The sequence below is a fragment of the Sminthopsis crassicaudata genome, chromosome 3, assembly GCF_048593235.1.
Source record: "Sminthopsis crassicaudata isolate SCR6 chromosome 3, ASM4859323v1, whole genome shotgun sequence".
NCBI classification, from domain to species: domain Eukaryota; kingdom Metazoa; phylum Chordata; class Mammalia; order Dasyuromorphia; family Dasyuridae; genus Sminthopsis; species Sminthopsis crassicaudata.
The window spans coordinates 535,729,157-535,752,599 of NC_133619.1; the positions used below are offsets into that span (position 1 = coordinate 535,729,157).

The window sequence follows — 23,443 nt, forward strand, 5'->3', positions numbered from 1 at the left end:
ATTATAAAGCAGTGGTCATCAAAACCGCTAAGAAACAGAGTAGTCGATTAGTGCAATAGGTTAGGTTGACAGGACAAAATAGTCAATAATTATAGCAATCTAGTGTTTGACAAATGCAAAGAACCCAGATTTTGGGATAAGAATGCACTATTTGACAAAAACTGCTAGGAAAACTAGGCATAGACCCACACATAACACCATATACCAAGATAAGGTCGAAATGGGTTCATGATCTAGACATAAAGAATGAGATTAAAAAGCAATTAAGAAGAACATAAAATAGTTTACCTCTCAGATCTGTGGAGGATGAAGTAATTTGTGACCAAAAACTGGAAATCATTACTGATCACAAAATAGATAATTTTGATTATATTAAGTTTAAAAGTTTTTGTACAAACAAAACTAATGCAGACAAGTTTAGAAGGGAAGTAGCAAACTAGGAAAACATTTTACATTCAAAGGTTCTGATAAAAGCCTCATTTCCAAAATATATAGAGAACTGACCCTAATTTATAAGAAGTCAAGCCATTCTCCAATTGATAAATGGTCAAAGGATATGAACAGATAATTTTCAGATGATAAAATTGAAATTAGATCCACTCATATGAAAGAGTGTTCCAAATCACTACTGATCAGAGAAATGCAAATTAAGACAACTATGAAATACCACTATACACCTGTCAGATTGGCTAAGATGACAGGAACAATAATGATGAATGTTGGAGGGGATGTGGGAAAACTGGGACACTAACACATTGTTGGTGGAGCTGTGAATGGATCCAGTCATTCTGGAAAGCAATTTGGAACTGTGCTTAAAAAGTTATCAAATTGTACATACCCTTTGATCCATCAGGGCTTATCTCAAAGAGATCATAAAGGAGGGAAAAAAACCCACATGTGCAAAAATGTTTGTAGCGGCAAGAAACTGGAAACTGAGTGGATGCCCATCAACTGGAGAATGGCTGAATAAATTATGGAATATGAACATTATAGAATATTATTGTTCTGTAAGAAATAACCATCAGGATGATTTAAGAGAGGCTTGAAGAGACCTACATGAACTGATGCTAAGTGAAATGAGCAGAACCAGGAGATCATTATACACGGCAACAATAATACTATACAAGGATCAATTCTGATAGACATGGCTCTCTTCAGCAATGAGATGAAACAAACCAGTTCCAATTGTTCAGTGATGAAGAGAACCATCTACACCCAGAGAGAGGACCACGGGAGCTGAGAATGGACCCCAACGTAGCATTTTCACTCTTTTCATTGTTGCTTGCTTGCATTTTATTCTGCTTCTTCTTTTTTTTACTGGTTTGACTGGATTTTTCTTGTGTAGCACGATTATATAAATAAAATTATAAAATAAATTAAAATAAATAAAATTATATATTATATAAATATGTATGAATATATTGGATTTAATGTATTTCTATCATATTTAACATACATTGGACTATTTGACATATAGGGGGCAGAGCAAGGGGAAGGGGAGCAGAAATTGGTACACAAGATTTTACAAGGGCTAATGTTGAAGAATTATTCACACGTATGTTTTGAAAAATAAAAAGATTTAATAAAAGAAATTTTAAAAATAAATATAAAAGATGTCTTAGAAAAAAAATAACACAATAATAGGTAAAGAAAAGGGAATTCATAATAAGTGGCTATAAACTTCTCTTTAAAAACATGGCAAAATGACCATAGGGAGGGAATAAGTGAAAGAACAGATCTGAAATAACCTGACAGACTATGTTAGCGAAGCAAAGAAATAATGAAAATAGTTGATAAGCAGTATATGAAAAACAGCACATTCAAAGTATAAAATCATTTTACCTTAATTATCTGTTCAAATGCTAAAGCAGACTGTAACATCATTGGTCTCTGGCTTTGAATCATTTGCTGATCGATAGAATTATAAAAATGTGCCACCTACAAAATAGCAAATGGTCAGCAAAATAAATGATAAATATTTTGTCACTTATTGTACAAATACTTAACCGGTACCCTAAATTCAAGCAGATATTTTTATCTATCATAGCTTTCAAAATACATAAATGTTCTATTATAACACCTTTTATGTAAAAACAAATTCATTTCCTCAAATATCACATCAAAAATACACAATCAAATTACATGCATTTTTCAGTCACACATTTTTGTTTCCAAGAATTGCCTTCATCTAATAAAGGGTTTTATAATGCTTTTAAGCAATATAAAAAGCCAATCACATTTTTGGTCATGACAGTGAGTTCCTGTATAAAAGCAAATTTCCTTTTCCAAATTTAACATTAGCTTTTACCCCAAAAGTAGAATGGTTGTTTCAATGCAAAAATACTCTAACCATAAGTTTTTCAGGATTTTTAAGCTTTTTTATTTTCAAAATATATACATAGTTTTTAACATTCACCCTCACAAAACCCTCCCTTCATGATTCTGCACCCACAATATCTTTGGTAGGAAAACAGAAAGCAATTAATTTTTTTTTTCATCTGTACTACATCTAGGCACTAAAATACCTGGTGGAAATAATGAAATTGCCACTTATTGATTCAGCCAACATTGAAGTCCTTTGTTTATGGTTGTGGAATATAAAGAAGAACAAAGACAAATTCCTACCCTTAGGGAAGTTATATTCTAATGAGGAGAATACAGAAGCAAAATGTCACACACAGTTGTCAGTTTTGCTTACAAGTATTTCCTTATTAAAAGGGAAGTCTCCAGACAGCTCACCTAACTTCTAAGTGCCTCAGTTTTCTCTTCTATTACATGAGAATAATAATAGCATCCACTTCCAGGATTGGTATGAGAATTAAATGAAATATTTTAAAAGCAAATTACAAACTTTACATGCTATGTAAACATTATCATTATTACTGTTATTATTTAATGGAAATAGAAAGATGAATGATAACAAAAAGTATATTGTAATAGATAAAAAAGAGAGGGATTCAAAAAACACTAAGAAAACTGAATGAGGAAAGATTATTTTTCACTTAGATAAGGAAAGCTTTTACAAAGAGAGTGGCAAACTGTCTGGATTCCAGTGGAAGACCTCTTGGAGACAATCTGGTAGGAACTTAGAAATAAAGATGATAAAGGCATAAAAATACTTAATCCATTTAATTATATATAAAGTGTCTCTTATCTTGTCAGGAAAGATGGATAAGTATATCTAAGTAGGTCCTGGGCTAATTCTCAGTATAATAAACTAAAGAAAAAAGGTCATTTTCTATTTGAGTTTAAGCTGCGAAAAATGAGGGAAGAAAGTGAGTCTACTTTTCCTCCATATCTCCACCAAAGTCCAAAAGAAGATAAAGGCATGTCATTTTATGACAAAAATCATCATTCCCCATCATTTTTCTGCTAGACCTATATATGGGAATTTCTTCTGGGAGATAAAGCTATGGAGTTATATACTATTAAACAAATAAGTCAATCCCCATGGACAAATAGGTACAGGCACAGACATATGTGTGTATGTATGTATTATACATACAAATATATAATAATATGTTATTATATATATGTATGTGTATATGTGTCTCTATATATAAGAATAAATGGTTTTCCCCAGTGCTTTGCAGAAGGAAAATAGAGTCTGCTATATCAAGCTAGTGTATTTTAAAGCAAGAAGCCAAGAAAGAATTTTTTTCTTATTTTTTCCTCTAAGAAATGTTGGTAATGATCTCCAAGTATAAAGAGGAGAGGGTTAATTTTAACCAAAAAAAGTGAATGGGTATTTTTCTGAAAAAAAAAAAATAGAAGCAGTAAAAGTAATTAACTTAAGATTTATAGACTACTGAATTCAATATAGGAAATCTATACAGTATAGACTGTACAGCACAAATAATCAAAGCACAGATAATCAAAGGCAAAAATTCCACTTTTGCTAATACATCTCTAAAGGAGAAAAAGTGTAGTATAGTGAATAGATGATCAAAGCCTGGTTTCAATTCCCACTTCTGTGATTTAGCTGTGTGGTTTACTGTCGTTCTCAAATAGGACCAAAATGGCATTATGAGATTACAGTTGAGTTATGGTGAATATGACTGTGTCTGATGAAACCAAAGTGAGCTCAGGATGCTCTTCCCCAGGTCAGACACATACAGTCTCTGTGAACATCTGTGGTGAATATCTAACTCCACATCTTGTGTTTCTTCAGAGCTAATTCAATTCTGCTCTGCTCATGGAGCACAGCACCTTCTCTGGTGAGGGCTAGCCATGCTGCACCCTCTGTGCCAGTGTTTCCTATGTAATGCAATCAATTTTAAAGATTTTAAGAGAGATATTGAGTGTATCCTTGTATTGCTTTTTCTGACTACTTTCCCTGCGTGAGTTTTCCATAAAATAGTCTTTTTGGCAAGCATACATTTAGCATTGGAACATTGTGGTCAGTTACTTTACTTCTGAAGGTCCTAAGATCCTTAGGCCTTGGATCTCCAAGCATATAAATTGCAGAAGTTTGCAAAGTTTCTTTAGGAAATGATCATTTCTTGGATAGAGTTCTTTATTCCAATAAAATCACAGGCCAGAACAAAATGTCTCCAAATTTTCTTGTATTAAAAAAAAAAATTTGCACGACTTTGTTTCAAGAAATTATGTAGGAACAACGTGATCACTATGCAAAGATAAAGATGAGCCATAACAACTGCCCAAAACCCTGTGTTATTACATATATATATGTATGTGTATATATATATATATATATATAAATTAGAGATTCTCAGAACAAAAATAATTATTCAAAAATTTAACTAACAAATATATTACTTCATATTGCACTTAACTGCTCTGACAACCATCCTGTGTATTTATTCCTAAATGGGAGTAAGGGAACCAAAGCAACCATTTTCAATAAGCTTGCGTGCATTAAGGTTTGAGCTTAGGATCTCTAAAGTTTCTTGAAGAGATGGAATGCCATGAACTTGCCAAGCAGAAATACTTTGGTTATTTCAGGGCACAAAATTCCAAATGTTTAAAGAAAATTCATCATAAACAAAACAAAGTCATTTAAAAAATGCAAAACACACATACCACAAAAAAAAAAATAAAAAAACAAAGAGAAAGGTGCTGTAAGACCAAAAAAAAAAAATACTCAGAGAAGCATTTTCTTATGGTAGAAAGAACTGTAAATTGATTGGATAATGGCTTATCAAATTATAATACAAATATTAATGAATATTACTGTGCTGTCAGAAATGATGAATATTAAAAAATTCAGAAAAATGTGAGAAGACTTATAAAGACCTTACTCTGAAAAAAGCAGACAGAATCAAGGAATAGAAAAACATTCACAATGACCACAAAAAATTTAAACTGAAAAAACAATAAAGAAAATCTGAACCCTATAAATATGATGGAAGATTGGTCCTTAGTTGAGAAGAGAAAATTTATTTCTCTCCTTTCACTGTAGAAGCGGAAGACCATGTATTTGAAATATTGCATATATTTTTCGACAAGGTACAAGATATTTATATTAGTTAATCCTGTAAAATTGGTTTTTATCCAATTTTCCTCATTATTTCCAGAAAGGTGAATCTGAGTGGGAAGGAGAGGAAAATATATTGATTAAGACATCATTGTGACGAAAAGATAAAATGATAGTCTTAAAATTTAAGTTTTAAAATACCAAAAAATGTAAACAAAGCATGCAACAAAAGCTAAACAAATTATAAAATTCCCAAAGGGCAAGGGAAAACTTTTTCAATAAATAGTTTTCAACAAATAATGTCTCACCAAAGATTTATTAGTTCTGGTCAATACTGACCAAAAAAAAAAAAAATACAATGTATAAAAGTTCACAAAGCTAACATAATCTAAAATTCATATAGACTTACTTGTTTAAGAATAATTGCTTGCTTGCAAAATTTTTGTGCAATGTTTGCAACCTGCTGTATTTTAGCAGGTATAACAAAGCCAAGTGCAGAGAGCTGACGTACTTCTCTCAAAAGAATCACCAACCGATCTGAATAGTGTACTTTTAGTGCTCCATCATTAGGATCCAATTCCATAATACGACTATTAGCCTCAATGCTAAAATTAAAAGATTAATATTTTAAGTTTTCACATTTTCAGTTTTCTATTTGACATATTCCTTGTAGACAAGCAATTATGATTTGAGAAACAAAGTACAAGTTCTAAAATATGCTATCAACTTTACAATTCTGCAAAATCTTCAAATATCACTTCATTAACCATTAACCTAGACTCAAGAACAATTTCACATTTCTAAAAAGAAAATTTTCATGTCTCCTTTACTTTTTAAATACTATAGATTTCAATTTATTTTGATGCCTTTCCCTTTAATTACTTTGATTATTGATTATTTTCCTCCCAAACCCATGTTTCTTTTCTATTTCTATTGAGCATACTACCATCCTTCCAGGTACACAAGCTCACAACTTCAATCTTCCTCAACTTCTTGCTCTTCCATACTTCATATATTCAATCAGTTGCCAAGTCATATCCATTTACCTCCATATCTCTAGGATCTTTCCCTTCTACTTACATCACCACTACCCCTGGTTTAGACCCTCATTACCACTTGCCTGAATTCCTGGACCAGCCTCCCTCTAGATCTCCCTACTTCCAATCTCTCCACCCTGCAATTCATTCTCCATACACCTACAAAAATAGTATTCTTCAAGCATAGTTGTAAATTTCACTATCCTAAATGAAAATTCCAATAGTTCCCTATTACTTAGGATCATATACAAATGTAAGAGTTTCACAAACTGATTTCAATCAAATTTTAGACTTATTGCACATTACTGCCTTTCACATACAAGTTTATCCAAGATTACTTTGTTACTTCATATAGTACACATTCTATCTTCAGTCTCTTTGTCTTTTCCACAGGTTGTCCACCTTTCATGCCCTAAATGCAGTACCTTCAAAGCTTCTTTCAAAGATCAGTCAAGCATTGCTATAAATCTTTTGACTTTTCCTGATATTCCTGCTTAGTGCATCACTATCACTAGCTCTAGCAAAATTAAGTTATATTTTAATCTATTTTATATATACTTATATGTGCACATGTTGTATACTGACAAAATATAAACTCCGTAAGATCAGTTTTGCATTTTTATCTTTAAATACCCAGAAGTTAGCACAATTTATAACACAATAAAATAAGCACTCTCCAGACCCTTGAATACTTCCATCTGACCTGTTGATGCATCCTGAAGACCCCAAGACTTGCTATTCACCCTGAAACTAACTTCTCATATATAAGTTCTCTCTCAATTAAGAGTATGAGACCCTTAAGAGTAAGGGACCTTGTTCTGTTTGTATCCTCAGTGCTAAATACAGTACTGAGAAGATAATAAGCACCTAATACTTTTTCACTCATTCACTTAAAAAAATTATTGATATGGTTCATTTAGCCCATGAAGAAGATACAGCCTCAAGCCATGCCCTCTCAAGTATTCTGGTCCATCCTCTATAAACTTCTACTCCCATATTCTGGTCAAAAGATTGTCTTCCATATCTGTCATACTAATAAGATCATGGCCATAATTATGAATCAATCCTTTTATTTCCTCCTAATTTCCTATTCTAAACTTATATACAAGATGGTAAGCTACTAAAAAAAATATAAAGATCATGTGTTTTTAGTTTCTTTTGTTCTGGATCTATGCCCATGCCTTCCTCATTTGTGAAGAGGTTATGCAGATGAGATAAAGTTTGAGCTGAATCTGGAAAGAAGCCAGGGATCCCCAAAGGAGGAGAAGGCCATTCTAGCCATAGTTAGAATATGCTGAGTTCGAGGTGCTTGTGGAAGAACTAATTTGAAATGTCCAATAGGCAATTGATTGAATTCTGGGCTGGAACTCAAGAGAGAGTTTCTGCATAAAGAATAAGTTTGTCAAATGATACTGTAAAACAAGAACAGGGAAGAGGCCTTGGAGCTATTTTCCAATTAATAAGCCTGGCATGGACCATGATTCAATGAAGGAGACTGAAGATTAGTCAAACAGGCAGAAGGAGAACAAGGAGAGGTCTCATGAAAATCTTATCTGCAAATTAACAGTTTCAGGGATAGCCTTGGGCACTGGGAGGTTAAATGACTTAACCAGCTCATCCTGACAGTACATGTCAGACTGGGTGCTAGGTTTTCCTAAATGTGAGGTCAGCTCTATTATGCAATACAACCTCTCTTTCATTTACATTTCATTTACATTTTCTCTCTTTCATTTACAATCAAAACACAGAGCAAAAACATGCTTTAAAAAGTTCTTAAGAGGATGATTCAAACTACTTTTACACACTGAAGACAGACTGTTAATAAACTACAAAGTTGTTCCTCATTTAACAATTCTTTCTATACATATCTCAAATTTCTGAATACAACTGATCCCTCTTTCAAACTCAGAAAGAAATAATAAATTATTTGGCTGTTAATTATATTGCATTTTAACTGCAATATTTAATTGCCTATTCTACATTCTTAAAATTATCAACATTTTTAGTACATATGCTTCAATCAGTCAGCTAGCGCTTATGAAGTACCTGCTGTACACAAGGCACTGTGAGGTTACAAAGAAAGTAAAAACAGAAACTTTTGCTCTCTAAGAGCTCACCGTCTAATGAAAAAGCTCACATTGTCAAGGTTATCACCTTCATTTGAGGCTGAAATTCAGAGAAGAGTCAGAGAACTAGTGAACACATCCCCATTGTAATTCTCCCAAGTGTTCCCTTAACCCTTCATTTTCCCATAGTCCAAGTATCTATGAATTAAGAGAACAGTTTTAAAACTATTTTCCTCCCTCTTCACTATTGCTGTCTTTGGACTGAGATGGACAAGGATGCTTCTCCAACAACTCTTATTCTACAAATCTCCCCAATCATTGCAAGATAACCTGAAAAAAAGTTACTTCATAACATCAGCCAAATCTCTCTATGGAAAAATGTATTATCCAGATAAAATTGCTCATTATTGCAGATAATATCTTAAGTTTTAAAATGGATCTAAGATTAATGGCATAAGAACTTAATCTCCAAAATCTTTTTATAATTTCAAATTTTTATACTTACCATAAGCCTGATCTAGAATCTGATAAACCTGACTGAATATCCCTTGACCAGTCATCAAATTGTTCCTGCTCATATAATTTAAACTGCTCTAAGAGATCATCAGCATTCCGATGAAAAGACCGAAAACCTGACAAGTCGAATAAAAGAGCTTCTGCAATCTTGATTGTGTCATCCACCTTAAAAGTCAAGTTTATAAGAATTACAAAAATTAATCCGAATTCCAACAAAATTCTAATCAGTCATGAGTTTGATTCTCTGACCTACAAATCAAAGATTGGTTTCTCATAAAAATATAAAAGGAAAAGTTTCCTGAAAGAATGCATAAAATTAGAAAAAATATCAGGCACTTTTTTGCTCCTAAAGAGTTAATACTTCTTCATTTCAAGGACAGAGTCAAGGTTAGAATAAGGTTAGATCCAAATATGGATGTGTTCTCATTAATTTCTATAGCATGTCCTCTATATTAAATCTATAAACCATTTCAATTGTGTACCAAGTACTTTAATCCTTCAGCATATAAGTCTCTGGTAAAATCAGAGAAAAAAAAAACAAAAAAAAAAAAAACAGAAGGAAAGTTCTCCCTCAGTGACTTTCTTGCAGAGTATTGCCACATTCTGTAGAGCACAAAAGGTCACAATCAGACTTTTTGCACAAAAATCCAGAAAAGAAAAACCACAATAATTACACTTATTTAGCCTTTTTGGAGCCCTTAAGCAGAGGGCTTCATCACCAATTCTTAGACACTAAATATGCAATACAGTTATACTACATTCTGACAGTTCCCAATGTTCTTAGAGAAGTCTGGAAGTAATCAGAGGATCTTTTAAAATAGAAAATGACTGCTAATGGCCTAAGTGATTACTAATTATGATTTACCCTTCCATTATTAAAATTTAATCTAATATGAAACTATTACTTGAATATGACATTAAGCTTATTTACAGTAAGTATAAAAATATGTCTAAGAGTAGTCAGACAAGAGAAACTAAATGACACTGATCAAGGACAACTTCAACAGAAACAAGAGATTCTTTTACATTTATAATGTCCTTAACCTACATAACAACGTCTTCTAAATGAGGAAAAATCAAAGCTCATATAACAATTCTTTCTATACATATCTCAAATTTCTGAATACAACTGATCCCTCTTTCAAACTCAGAAAGAAATAATAAATTATTTGGCTGTTAATTGTATTGCATTTTAACTGCAATATTTAATTGCCTATTCTACATTCTTAAAATTATCAACATTTTTAGTACATATGCTTCAAAATATGTTAAAATTAATACCTTCAATTCTAGTTGGCGGACCCAAACTATATTATTAACAACTTCTGAAAGATTTTTGCCTGATAATGGGCCAGTTAATTCACCAGGAATGCCATGGCATCGATTATCAAAGTCTGTTCGAAAATCTAAAAATAAAGCAATATGATCATTTCATAATTTGCCATAATTCAAAATAATGTTAATGATAGACATTTAAATGTTAAAGTGCACTGCTCTTCCCAAACATAACCAGTCAGGCAAAAAAGATAGAAATACAGAAAAACACGTCCAAAAGGAAGGAAAAATCATCTCTTTTAAATTTTCACCTTTGACTGAGTCCATAAGTCTTGCCAATAAAGTTTCTCTTTCCAAAATCAATTCCTTGCTTATAGTTGGACGTTTTACCAGCTCTTTATATTTCAAAAATGCTTGAAGGAGCTAAAATTTAAAAAAAATAATTTATTTCATAATACCTACTTATGATTATTTAAAAGACACAAATTAACATTTATAAAACAGCAAAAAGAAAATCCCATATGAAAAGTAGAGAAACAACCTGTTGTGGACTGTCTTGGATTTCTGAGATATAATTTTTCAATTTGCCTGCTATCTTTTGTTCTGCGGGTCCAATAATTTTCTCATATTGTGAGACTGCTGCTTTCCACAAAGGCTAAAAAAGAATGAATTTGTTAGATTACAGTACATAATGATTCACCATGAAAAAAAAAAAAGTGAACTAAAAAGTGTGCAACACATACAAAGACATGAAAAAAAGACATGAAATATATATACATATATATATATATACACATACCTCTGTGTAGGGGTTATACTGTAAGGGATTCAGACCAGTAAAGGGTTCAAATACTCTAGTAAGGCATATAATTTTTTCCTCACTAGCAGGTAAAAAATAGATAAGTTTTTCATGAATTGTCCTAATTGCCAGGACCTAAAACAAAGCAAACATCAAAGCCATTTTAGTTTATTTACTTTAATGACTAATTTAACCAGTAGCAAAAATCTTCCACTCTATGTTGCAGGCAAATTCACTTTTCTTTCCCACTATCTAACATCTATAAATGCTATAGCCCTCACCTAAAATATCCTCCTCCTCCTCACTTTATCTGTACAAATCCTACCCATTTTTGAGCAATTCAAAGTCTACCTCTCCCATGAAGCTTTTCTTAGTAATACCAATCAAATAGTTCATTTATATAATATTTTAACTACATAGTACTTTTCTGGTAACAATCCTATAAGATATAGGTATTATATCCATTTTCACACTAAGACTGAGGATCTAAGAAGTTAAGTTGGATGGACTTAGTAAAAAGTGAAGGATGGATTTAAATCTTAGTGCTATCTCCAATCATAAATGACTTATGTAAGAAAAATAAAATCTGTCTGCCCTTAATGTGTTCAAATTATCAGACTCACAACTATATCCTGGATTATACAAATAACCAACATTTGTATTTTCTGGCTACTTACTCTCTATGATCACTTAAAGAGTAGAGAATGCAGAGGTACCATAGAACTAGAGAAGAGCAAATTTGTATCAATTTTTAAAAATTTAGAAAATGGAATTTGAAAACTATAGGCCAGGGATCTTGGCCTATCTTTGATTCATGCAAAATTCAAGAATGTATTAATAAGAGGTGTGATTAGTAAACTAGAAAAGAAAGCAGAGGTGATCCCAAAGAATACCATGGCTTCATTACCTGTCATGACAAACTAAGCTTGTTTTCTTTTATGTTAGAATAATTAAATTAGTAGATAAGAGAAATGGGTATAAATATAATAGTAATAATGATACTCGCCATTCTAATGGATTGATGTAAGTATTCAACCCAGTAAGGCAGATCATAATATCCACATTTACCCAATGGGATTGACTACAGTTCATATTGGACTTCACTCTCCTGGAAATTTTCCACACTCCTGGGAATTTCCTTTAGTTTTACATAAAAATAATATCATGGAGCAAAAAGAATACCCAGTAGTCTTATTTTCTCTTTCAAATATACAATCTCTTTACTGACAATCTTTATACAATTTTCCTTTCTTATTCCCTGTTTACAACAAGTTGCTTTCTGAAAGGACTTCATCAAACAAGATGTTTCTCATGTATATGTCAAAAGTACAAAAACCAATCCAGAATAGGCCATGACCAATATTATTCATATCAAAGATTTTCAATCATCCTAGTGAGGGGCCACCAGGAACATCTAGTGATTGGCTGAACAATGATCAAATTATTTTAGCATCTAAAAAAGCAAAAAAGATCCCATTTTAGAAGAACTCAGCTTCGGGACTTGCTCTTCAGAGGCAAGATTTGTTGTTATTGAAGAGAGTTTTTTTTGTTTTGTTTTGTTTTGTTTTGTTTTTATGCTTTCTCCTCTCTTGTTCCACCAACCAGAAGCAGCATTGGTGTCTTGCATCAGAAGCAAAGAGCCATAGGAGACCTATGCTCACCTGAAAGAATTCAAGGACATTGCTTTCAGACTCCTAATCTTCTTTCCAGAAGATGGGAGGAATCTGAATCACCTAGGCTGTATGATCTTAGAATTTAGACTCCAAGAAGAAAAAGGAGATCCAGAGCAGCATCAATTTTGAGAGTTGCCTCATGGGCAAATGCAACTGCAAGTTGAGAGACTCACTCAAGATCAAATAGCTTGAAAGCCTCAAGCATTAGGTCTCTTAAAAAGAAATTTTCTGATGCATCTAGCTCTTTGGAAAATGGAAAAAATAATCCACCTCGTTCCTATATAGCAGGGCTTCTTAAATGTTTTTCCACTCATGACCCCTCTTCACCCAAAAAATTTTTAAGTAACCCTAGATATATAGGTTTATAAAATAGATATATATTTACTGATAATCATAATTTCAAGACCCCCACATTCAGTTATGAGACCCCACATGGGTTATAAACCACATTTTCAAAACATGGGATATATACAATCAGATCCTAATACAAAGCTAAAACTAGTCAAGAATTCACTTACAAAGCATTAGAAGCGAGACTTCTGCTGATACTAGATAAGAGTAAATGTTCTTTCTAAGTGAGCAGCTAGGTGGTATAGTGGATAAAGAGATGGGTCTGATATAAGGAAGATTCATTTTCCTTAGTTCAAATCTGGCCTTAGACCCTTACTAGCTGAGTGTCCTTGGGCAAGTCACTTAACCCTGTCTGCCTCAGTTTCCTCATCTGAAAAATGAGCTGGGGAAGGAAATGGCCAACCATTCCAGTATCTTTGCCAAGAAAACCCTAAATGGAGTCATGAAGATATGGACAGGACTGAAGTAATTGAACAATGCCATCTCTAAAAAACTTGGCTATAGAGAAGTGTGGGATGATAAGAATAAAAAACCGCTGTCATACCATGCTTTTAGGTTTAGGTGAAATGCACATATATTATCCCAACAAAATTGACAACAATGCTGAAAGAGAGTCACTAAAAATATTACTGTCACCATTCTAAGGCTCAGAAAAGCAACTTGACTTTCTGCCCTTTCTGATATGCCTGAATTAGTTTTTGCTGTTTCACACAGATCTCCATCTCCCCTCTCTGGGCTTTTTCACTGGCTTTCCCCAAGCCTGTCTGATTTAAATTCAGTTTAAATACCACCTTTTATGTGAAGCCTTTTCTGATTCCCCTTCCAAGTGCTAATGCCCTTCCTCACTAAATTACCTAGTAATTATTTTTTATTTATTCTGAATATATATGTGTGTGTATGGATGTGTGTGTATATATATGTATGTGTGTGTGTGTGTGTGTGTGTGTATATATATATATATATATATATACACACACACACACATATATGCACATACACACACACACACATACATACATACACACACACACAAACACATATATATATATATATATATATATATTACTCCCCCAGAAGAAAATGTTTCCTGAGAGCAGAGACGGTGCTTGGTTGGTGTTTAAGAAATGATTGTGGACTATTGATTCAAGTGACCATGGTCAAAGCCAGTAAGCTTAGGATGTGGAATCATAACTCATGTCTTCCTAACCGCAAGATAACTACACTATCTATCAGTCCATGTTGCTTGTAGATTTTAACAAAATATTTCAAAAAAGTCTCTCATATTATTCTTATGGAAGATAGCACCTAAACAAGGCCAGTTAGTAGATTCCAAACTGACTGGACAGTCCTTCCAAAGAACTATACTTTCCATTTGGTAGGTTTTTTGTAAGGATACCCAATCTATTTTTGGCCCTGGAATGTTTAGTAATTTTTACCAAGGATATGCATAAAGGTACTCATGGCATTTGTAATAAATAGGAAATAACAAAACTGGAAGAATAACTAACCTGTAAATGCCAATAATTGACAAAAAGACAGATTAAAACATTGGGCCAAATCCATAACTTCATTTTAATATGGATTTACATCAACTTCACAAGTATAATAAGGAAAAGGCATAGGGGGATAAGGTTCATCTGAAAAAGATCTGAATATTTTAAATGGCTGCATGTCTACAGCATGAAATGGCTATCAAAAAGTAAGTTTAGGGGCAGAGCCAAGATGGTGGAAAAGATACACGCAAATTTGTAAGCTCCCTTCTTCCCTCATTACCAACTAGTTAAATCAGCCTCATAACGCTGGACCGATAAAATCCACAAGGATTAGAAGCACAACTTACGAACTGAAGAGAATCGGGAATTTCAACAGAAAAGGAGTTCCCAGGGGAGGAAAAAAAAGATGAGCACAGATGGTTAGGTGCTAGCATATTGCGCCAATCAGGCTGGGGAGAACTTTGGGATCAGAGAAGCCACTGAGATAGAGGAATCTGGCACAGGCTGATAGCTCTACTCTGCTTATAAAACAGCTGTTCAGAAGAGAAATCAAGCCACTTTAAAATATAAAGCCAGATCCTAGAACCACCCCAATCTGGAAGTGACCTAATAGATCTCTGCACGGCTGTGCAGACGCCTTCTGCTGTCTGGGGCTTGTCCTTGGGGTAATTGAGAGCCTGAACAGCAGGGACACTGCCCGAGGCAGCCTCTACTACACATAGTGTGGGACTCAGCCTGAGGCAGTGGAATTCTAGCAGCAGTGAAACTCCCAGAGCAGCGGAACCTCCATAGTAGGGACTGTGGTTTCTGGGCAGACACTTCTGGTTTGAGTGAAGGAGCTTTTAGCATCAGCTACTAATATCCATTGGCTGGGGTTTCTGACCCTTTCACTGTTCAGCCTTAAACCTCAGGGCAGTCATTAGGCCACACAGCAGGGTCCTTCACTGGGCACTCCTCAAAGCTGCAGCAGTGCTAACCACCTCTGAGGCATTTCTGGGGAGGGGGGAGGGGAACTCTCTCCCAGAGCTCTCTCTTATCCCAGACACAGGACTACTACATCCATCCGGTCTGGGAGGAAGCTGATAAATTTCTTATCCCAAGTGCAGAGCCCCCACAGAGTGTTAACAATGAGTAAGAAGCTGAAGAGAATGACTGACACCTTCTACACAGAGAAAGAGCAGGTATCCAACTCCGAGGAGGCTAATAGCAGACAATCTTCAGAAAACACCCTAAAGGGGAATGATACCTGCCCCCATCACATAACTCTTCTCCTAGAAGAGACTATTAAAAAGTTAAAAGAGTTTGAAGAAAAATGGGGAAAGGAAAGAGAAGCTATGATAGAGAGTAACAACGTCCTGAAATTTGAGTTGGAAAAAATAAAGAATTCACAGGAGGTGCAGGGAAACAAAATTTATGAATTAGGAAAGGTTAAAAAATCACAGGAAAATAGGATTTCTGAATTGGAAAAGATAAAAAATTCCCAAGAAAGCAGGATTTATGATTTGCAAAAAGAAATCACTAAAAAAAAAAATTAATGAAATGGAAAAAAATTCAACAGTGCAAAATAATTCATTTAAAAACTCATTTAGACATATACAAAAAGAACTAAAAAATGTGAATGAAGAAAATAACTCATTAAAAATCAGGACTGAACAAATAGTAATGATTGATACATTGAGAAACCAAGAATCAGTCAAACAAAACAAAAAAAAAAAAAAAAAATGAAAAGCTGGAGAATAATGGCAAATATGTACTGGGAAAATATACAGACCTAGAAAATAGATCTAGGAGAGATAATCTGAGGATCATTGGACTTCCCGAAAATTATGATGAAAAAAAGAGCCTAGATTCTATTTTACAGGAAATCATCAAAGAGAACTGTCCAGAGATAATAGAAACAGAAGGGAAAATAGACGTTAAAAGAATTCATCAAACACCTTCTGAAAAAGACCCTAAAAAAAGAACTCCACAGAACATTGTGGCTAAGCTGCAGAAGTACCAAATTAAGGAAAAAATATTGCAATCAGCTAGGAAAAAACAATTCAAATATCAAGGTGCCACAATAAGGGTCACTCAAGATCTGGCTGCCTCGAAGTTAAAGGATCAAAGGGCCTGGAGCCTGATATTCTGAAAGGGAAAAGAACTAGGATTGCAACCAAGAATAAACTACGCAGCTAAGTTTAGCATTTTCTTCCATGGAAGAATATGGACATTTAATGAAACAGAGGAATTCCATTTGTTTCTAAGAAAAAAACCACACTTAAACAAAAAATCTGACCTGCATCCACAAGACTCAAGAGAAGCAGAAAAAGGTAAAAAGAACTCTTGAGGAATGTATCTCTGTTGTGGATATACAGAAAGCCCACATGGATAATTTGATTTTACTGATATAACATGAAAAAGGGGAAGTAGTAAAGGGAAGAGGATAGTATCAGAAAAAGGGAAAGGAGAGGTAAAAAGAGGGAAACTACATCCAGGAAGAGGCATAGAAAATCTACCACATCTGAGGGAATTTAGAGAGGGGGAGAAACATTGTGTGAATTTTACACTCATCATAGTAAGATCAAAGAGTTAATAATTTACATATTTGTTTTTCAGAGAATTCTCTCTCACCTCATTATAAGGGGGGAGAGAAAAAGGGAAAAGGAAAATGGGAATAAGGGAAGGGTACAAGAAAGGGGAAGTGACTTACAAGAAGGGAGGAGGGATATTAAAAAGGGAGGGCTGTGCGTCACAAGTGGGGTCCACAAATTAAATATTGGGGAAGGGGTTCAGGAGGGACAAGGGGAAAAACATAATCAGGGGATAATATGATGGCAGGAAATACAGAATTAGTAATTTTAACTGTAAATGTGAATGGGATGAACTCTCCCATTAAAAGGAGGTGGATAGCAGACTGGATCAAAAGACAGAACCCTACAATATGTTGTTTACAGGAAACACACTTAAAGCAGGGAGACACATACAGAGTAAAGGTAAAAGGTTGGAGCAGAATCTATTATGCTACAGGTGCAGTCAAAAAAGCAGGGGTAGCCCTCCTTATCTCATATCAAGCAAAAGCAGAAATTGATCAAATTAAAAAAGAGATATGGAAGGAAACTATATCCTGCTAAAAGATAGCAATAGACAACGAAGCCATATCAATACTAAACATATATGCACCAAGTAGTATAGCATCTAACTTTCTAAAGGAAAAGTTAAGAGAACTGCAAGAAGAAATAGACAGCAAAACTATAATAGTGGGTGATCTCAAACTTGCGCTCTCAGAATTAGATAAATCAAACCACAAAACAAATAAGAAAGAAATTAAAGAGGTAAATAGAATATTAGAAAAACTAGGTATGATAGATCTTTGGAGAAAACTGAATGGTGATAGAAAGGAGTATAGTTTCTTCTCAGCAGTTCATGGAACCTATATAAAAATTGACCATATATTGGGACATAAAGATTTCAAAATTAAATGCAGGAAGGCAGAAATAGTAAATGCCTTCTTCTCAGATCACAATGCAATAAAAACTACATTCAATAAGAATTTAGGGGTAAATAGACCAAAAAGTAATTGGTAACTAAATAATCTCATCTTAAAGAATGACTGGGTGAAACAGCAAATTATAGAAACAATAATTTCACCCAAGATAATGACAACGATGAGACGTCATATCAAAATTTGTGGGATGCAGCTAAAGCAGTAATAAGGGGAAATTTTATATCTTTAGAGGCTTATTTGAATAAAATAGATAAAGAGAAGATTAATTAACTGGGCCTGCAACTTAAAAAGCTAGAAAAAGACCAAATTAAACCCCCCCAATCAAAAACTGAACTTGAAATTCTAAAATTAAAAGGAGAAATCAATAATATTGAAAGTAAAAAAAACTATTGAACTAATAAATAAAACTAAGAGTTGAAAAAGCCAATAAAATAGATAAACCTTTGGTAAATCTGATCAGAAAAAAGAAAGAGGAAAATCAAACTGTTTAGTCTTAAAAATGAAAAGGGGGATCTTTCCACCAATGAAGAGGAAATTAGAGAAATAATAAGGAGTTATTTTGCCCAACTTTATGCCAATAAATTTGATAACTTAAGTGAAATGGATGACTACCTCCAAAAATATAGGCTTCCTAGATTAACAGAGGAGGAGATAAACAGCTTAAATAGACCCATTTCAGAAAAAAGAAATAGAACAAGCTATTAATCAACTCCCCAGGAAAAAATTTCCAGGACCAGATGGATTTACATGTGAATTCTAACAAACATTTAAAGAACAATTAGCCCCAGTGTTATATAAACTATTTGAAAAAATAGGGGATGAAGGAGTCCTACCAAACTCCTCTTATGACACAGACATGGTACTGATACCTAAACCAGGTAGGTTGAAAACTGAGAAAGAAAACTATAGACCAATCTCCTTAATGAATATTGATGCTAAAATCTTAAATAAGATATTAGCAAAAAGACTTCAGAAAATCATCCCCAGGATAATACACCATATGATCATCTCAATAGAAGCAGAAAAAGCATTTGATAAAATCCAACATCCATTCCTACTAAAAACGCTTGAGAGTATAGGAATAAATGGACTATTCCTTAAAATAGTCAGGAACACATATTTAAGACCGTCAGTAAGCATAATATGTAATGGAGATAAACTGGAACCTTTCCCAGTATGATCAGGAGTGAAACAAGGTTGCCCACTATCACCATTACTATTCAATATTGTATTAGAAATGCTAGCCTCGGCAATAAGAGTCAAGAAAGAGATTAAAGGAATAAGAGTAGGTAATGAGGAAATCAAACTGTCACACTTTGCAGATGACATGATGGTATACTTAGAGAACCCCAGAGATTCTAATAAAAAGTTATTAGAAATAATTCACAACTTTAGCAAAAGTTGCAGGATACAAAATAAATCCACATAAATCCTCAGCATTTTTATACATCACCAACAAAATGCAACAGCAAGAGATACAAAAAAAAATCCATTCAAAACAAATGTTGAGAATATAAAATATTTGGGAATATATCTACCAAAGAAAAGTCAGGAATTATATGAGCAAAATTACAAAACGCTTGCCACAAAAATAAAGTCAGATTTAAATAATTGGAAAGACATTTAGTGCTTGTGGTTAGGCCGAGCGAATATAATAAAGATGGCAATACTCCCCAAACTAATCTATTTATTTAGTGCTATACTAATCAGACTCCCAAGAAACTATTTTAATGACCTAGAAAAATGACAAAAAAATTCATATGGAAGAATAAAACGTCGAGAATTTCAAGGGAATTAATAAAAAACAAGTCAGATGAAGGTGGTCTTGCTGTACCTGATCTAAAGCTATATTATAAAGCAGCAGTCACCAAAACCAGTTGGTATTGGCTAAGAAATAGACCAGTCGATCAGTGGAACAGATTAGGTACACAGGACAAAATAGGGTACAACAATAGCAATCAGTGTTTGACAAATCCAAAGATACCAACATTTGGGATAAGAATTCATTATTTGAAAAAAATTCTTGGGAAAACTGGAAATTAGTATGGCAGAAATTAGATATGGACCCACACTTAAAACAATATACCAAGATAAGATCAAAATGGGTCCATGATTTACGCATAAAGAATAAGATCTTAAACAGATTAGAGGAACGGAGGATAGTCTACCTCTCAGACCTGTGGAAGAGGAAGGAATTTATGACCAAAGGAGAACTAGAGATCATTATTGATCACAAAATAGAAGATTTTGATTAAATCAAATTTAAAAGCTTTTTACAAACAAAACTAATGCAAACAAGATTAGAAGGGAAGTAACAAATTGGGAAAATATTTTTACAGTTAAAGGTTCTGATAAAGGCCTCATTTCCAAAATATATAGAGAACTGACTCTAATTTATAAGAAATCAAACCATTCTCCAATTGATAAATGGTCAAAGGATATGAACAGACAATTTTCAGATGATTAAATTGAAATTATATCCACACATATGAAAGATTGTTTCAAATCACTACTGATCAGAGAAATGCAAATTAAGACAACTCTGAGATACCACTACACACCTGTCAGATTGGCTAAGATGGCAGGAACAAGTAATGATGAATGTTGGAGAGGATGTGGGAAAACTGGGACACTGATCCATTGTTGGTGGAATTGTAAAAGAATCCGGCCATTCTGGAGAGCAATCTGGAACTATGCCCAAAAAGTTATCAAACTATGCATACCCTTTGATCCAGCAGTGCTACTATTAGGCTTATATCCCAAAGAGATACTAACGTTGAGAAAGGGACCTATATGTGCCAAAATGTTTGTGGCAGCTCTTTTTTGTAGTTGCTGGAAATTGGAAAATGAATGGATGTCCATCAATTGGAGAATGGTTGGGTAAATTATGATATATGAAGGTTATGGAATATTATTGCTCTGTAAGAAATGACTAGCAGGATGAAGACAGAGAGGTTTGGAGAGACTTACAAGAACTGATGCTGAGTGAAATGAGCAGAACCAGAAGAACACTATACACTTCAACAATACTATATGAAGATCTATTCTGATGGAAGTGGATATCTTCAACATAAAGAAGATCCAACTCACTTCCAGTTGATCAATGATGGACAGAAACAACTACACCCAGAGAAGGAACACTGGGAATTGAATGTAAACTGTTAGCACTACTGTCTTTCTACCCCGGTTACCACCAACCTGGTGGTACCACTTTGGAATCCAATTCTTAACGTGCAACAAGAAAATTGGATTTACACACATATATTGTATCTAGGTTATACTATAACTTATTTAATATGTATGGGATTGCCTGTCATCTAGGGGAGGGAGTAGAGGGAGGGAGGGAAAAATTTGGAAAAATGAATACAAGGGATAATGTTATAAAAAAAATTACTCATGCATATGTACTGTCAAAAAAAATTTATAATTATAAAATTAATTTTAAAAAAAGTAAGTTTAGTTGCATGTGAAAAACTAAGAAAGGGTCTTACTTTGCTCAAAATTGACCTGAAGTACTTTGTTCAACTCTGGATACAATACTTTAGGGATAGTAAGAAAAAAAGGCCCTAAAAACCGAAATAGAGGAACATAGAAGAGGAATAATAAGGAGGCAAATATGGCTGGACCACAGAATACAGTAAAGGGAGTAATATTCAATGAGACTGGAAAAAATTAGATGGAACCAAGTTGTATGGGGCTTTCAAAGCCAAAGAGAAGTTTTACCTCTTGGAGCTTATTACACAAAAGAGTAACATTTTAGACCAGATGTGCATTTAAAGGAAAATTTCTTTGGCAGCTAAATTGAAAATACCTGGAATGCAAGGAGAATTAAAGCTTGCTTTCCATAAACAGATTTCAAGAAACCCTAATAATTAAGGAATAATTTGAAGATGTCATAGATTACTTTCATTTATACCTAAACTGTTCCTAAAATAAGTAAGATCATTGAATTTATGTAGCACTTGAAATAGATGGGAAAATTCACCCAAATCACTAAAAGCCTGCTCAATAGTCAAAGAAAAATATGCATACATCTATAGCTCACAAAGAAATTACTAAAAAATTTAATGATTCAGCTTCATAATCATTAAGATTTGTAGACACTAATACCTCTTTAAGACGTTTGCCAAGTTTGTCAAGAGATTCAGGGAAATATTTCTCATTTTTCCAAGGATGAGGAACATAACGCTGCCACATTTGTCCAGTTAGATGATTGCAGGCTACTACCCATTGTTCACAAATAGTAATCCCAGCTTTTAGGTTATCTTTCACAAGATGAAAAGCATCTTCCCAGATATTCAGAGTACCCAACTTTTTCTGAACAAACCTTCCAAAAGAACCACCTGAAAACAACATAAAACATCGTATTTTTGAAGGATATTCTAAATTGTTTTCTTAAACATTATTTATCAGACATTAAAATCTACTTAAATTTAATTATCACTAAGACTTACAAAAACTTTTATTTAGAAACTAAAATTAATAGAATATATAAACAGCTAAACTTTTAAATAATTCAAGTAAGATTCATTTTAATCAAAATAATTTAGAGTAAAAGCTTAGATTACAATAGGTTTCTAGCAAGTACTTAATTAAGTCTTCTTCAACAGTACCTATTATATCTAAAAGATGTAGCATTCGAGCTTCAGGGTAATGTTCATGCTCTGTTTGTCTCCATACATCATCAACAGCATCACGAGTGGTTTCCACTAAGTCTACAACTTCCAATAAAGAAAGACTGTCCAAATTGTAAAATTCCTTTAAAAAAAGAATTTTTAAAAATTAACATAATTATGGATAGAATGTGATTAAAAAGATATAAGGAAGATTTGAAAAAAGTCAATATTTTAGGCCCTCTGCCTATTTAAGCCTAACCAAAAGAAAATTTTAATTACATTAGCCAAGACTATGCTACTCAAATAGATCATACCTTTTATATAAGGATGCATCAATACCACTATTGTGTAAACATGTACTGTTTTTAAGAAAAAAAGGTTAAAGGTTAAAGAAAAGAAAATATTTCAAAATCTCAATGTAAATCTACCAAAATTATATATATATATATATATATATATATATATATATATATATATATATTTTTTTTTTTTTTTAAAATAAAATTAAGTGGATGATTCAGTGGTTAGAGCATTGGGACTAGACTTAAGATATGAATACAAATCTATCCTCAGACACTTGCAAGTTATGTGACCCTGGGCAAATCACTTAACCAGTTGCTTCAGTTTCTTCATCTGTAAAATGTGATAATTATTATTAATATTAATAATACCTACTTTTCAAGGGTTTATGAG

General features: G+C 33.4%; 1 protein-coding gene across 3 annotated transcripts in view; it reads right to left on the reverse strand.

Annotated features, from left to right (window-relative positions):
* Positions 1 to 23,443, reverse strand: part of DYNC2H1 (dynein cytoplasmic 2 heavy chain 1) — a 394,253-nt gene that overhangs the window by 354,954 nt on the left and 15,856 nt on the right. For all 3 annotated transcript variants that reach the window (XM_074304391.1, XM_074304390.1, XM_074304389.1), the window contains exons 5-13: positions 22,748 to 22,892; positions 22,245 to 22,477; positions 11,131 to 11,265; positions 10,873 to 10,986; positions 10,643 to 10,754; positions 10,338 to 10,462; positions 9,046 to 9,221; positions 5,847 to 6,042; positions 1,843 to 1,938 (exon numbers count right to left, since the gene is read on the reverse strand). In XM_074304391.1, the coding sequence (XP_074160492.1) occupies positions 1,843 to 1,938; positions 5,847 to 6,042; positions 9,046 to 9,221; positions 10,338 to 10,462; positions 10,643 to 10,754; positions 10,873 to 10,986; positions 11,131 to 11,265; positions 22,245 to 22,477; positions 22,748 to 22,892 (1,332 nt within the window). The remainder of the gene's footprint in view (positions 1 to 1,842; positions 1,939 to 5,846; positions 6,043 to 9,045; positions 9,222 to 10,337; positions 10,463 to 10,642; positions 10,755 to 10,872; positions 10,987 to 11,130; positions 11,266 to 22,244; positions 22,478 to 22,747; positions 22,893 to 23,443) is intronic.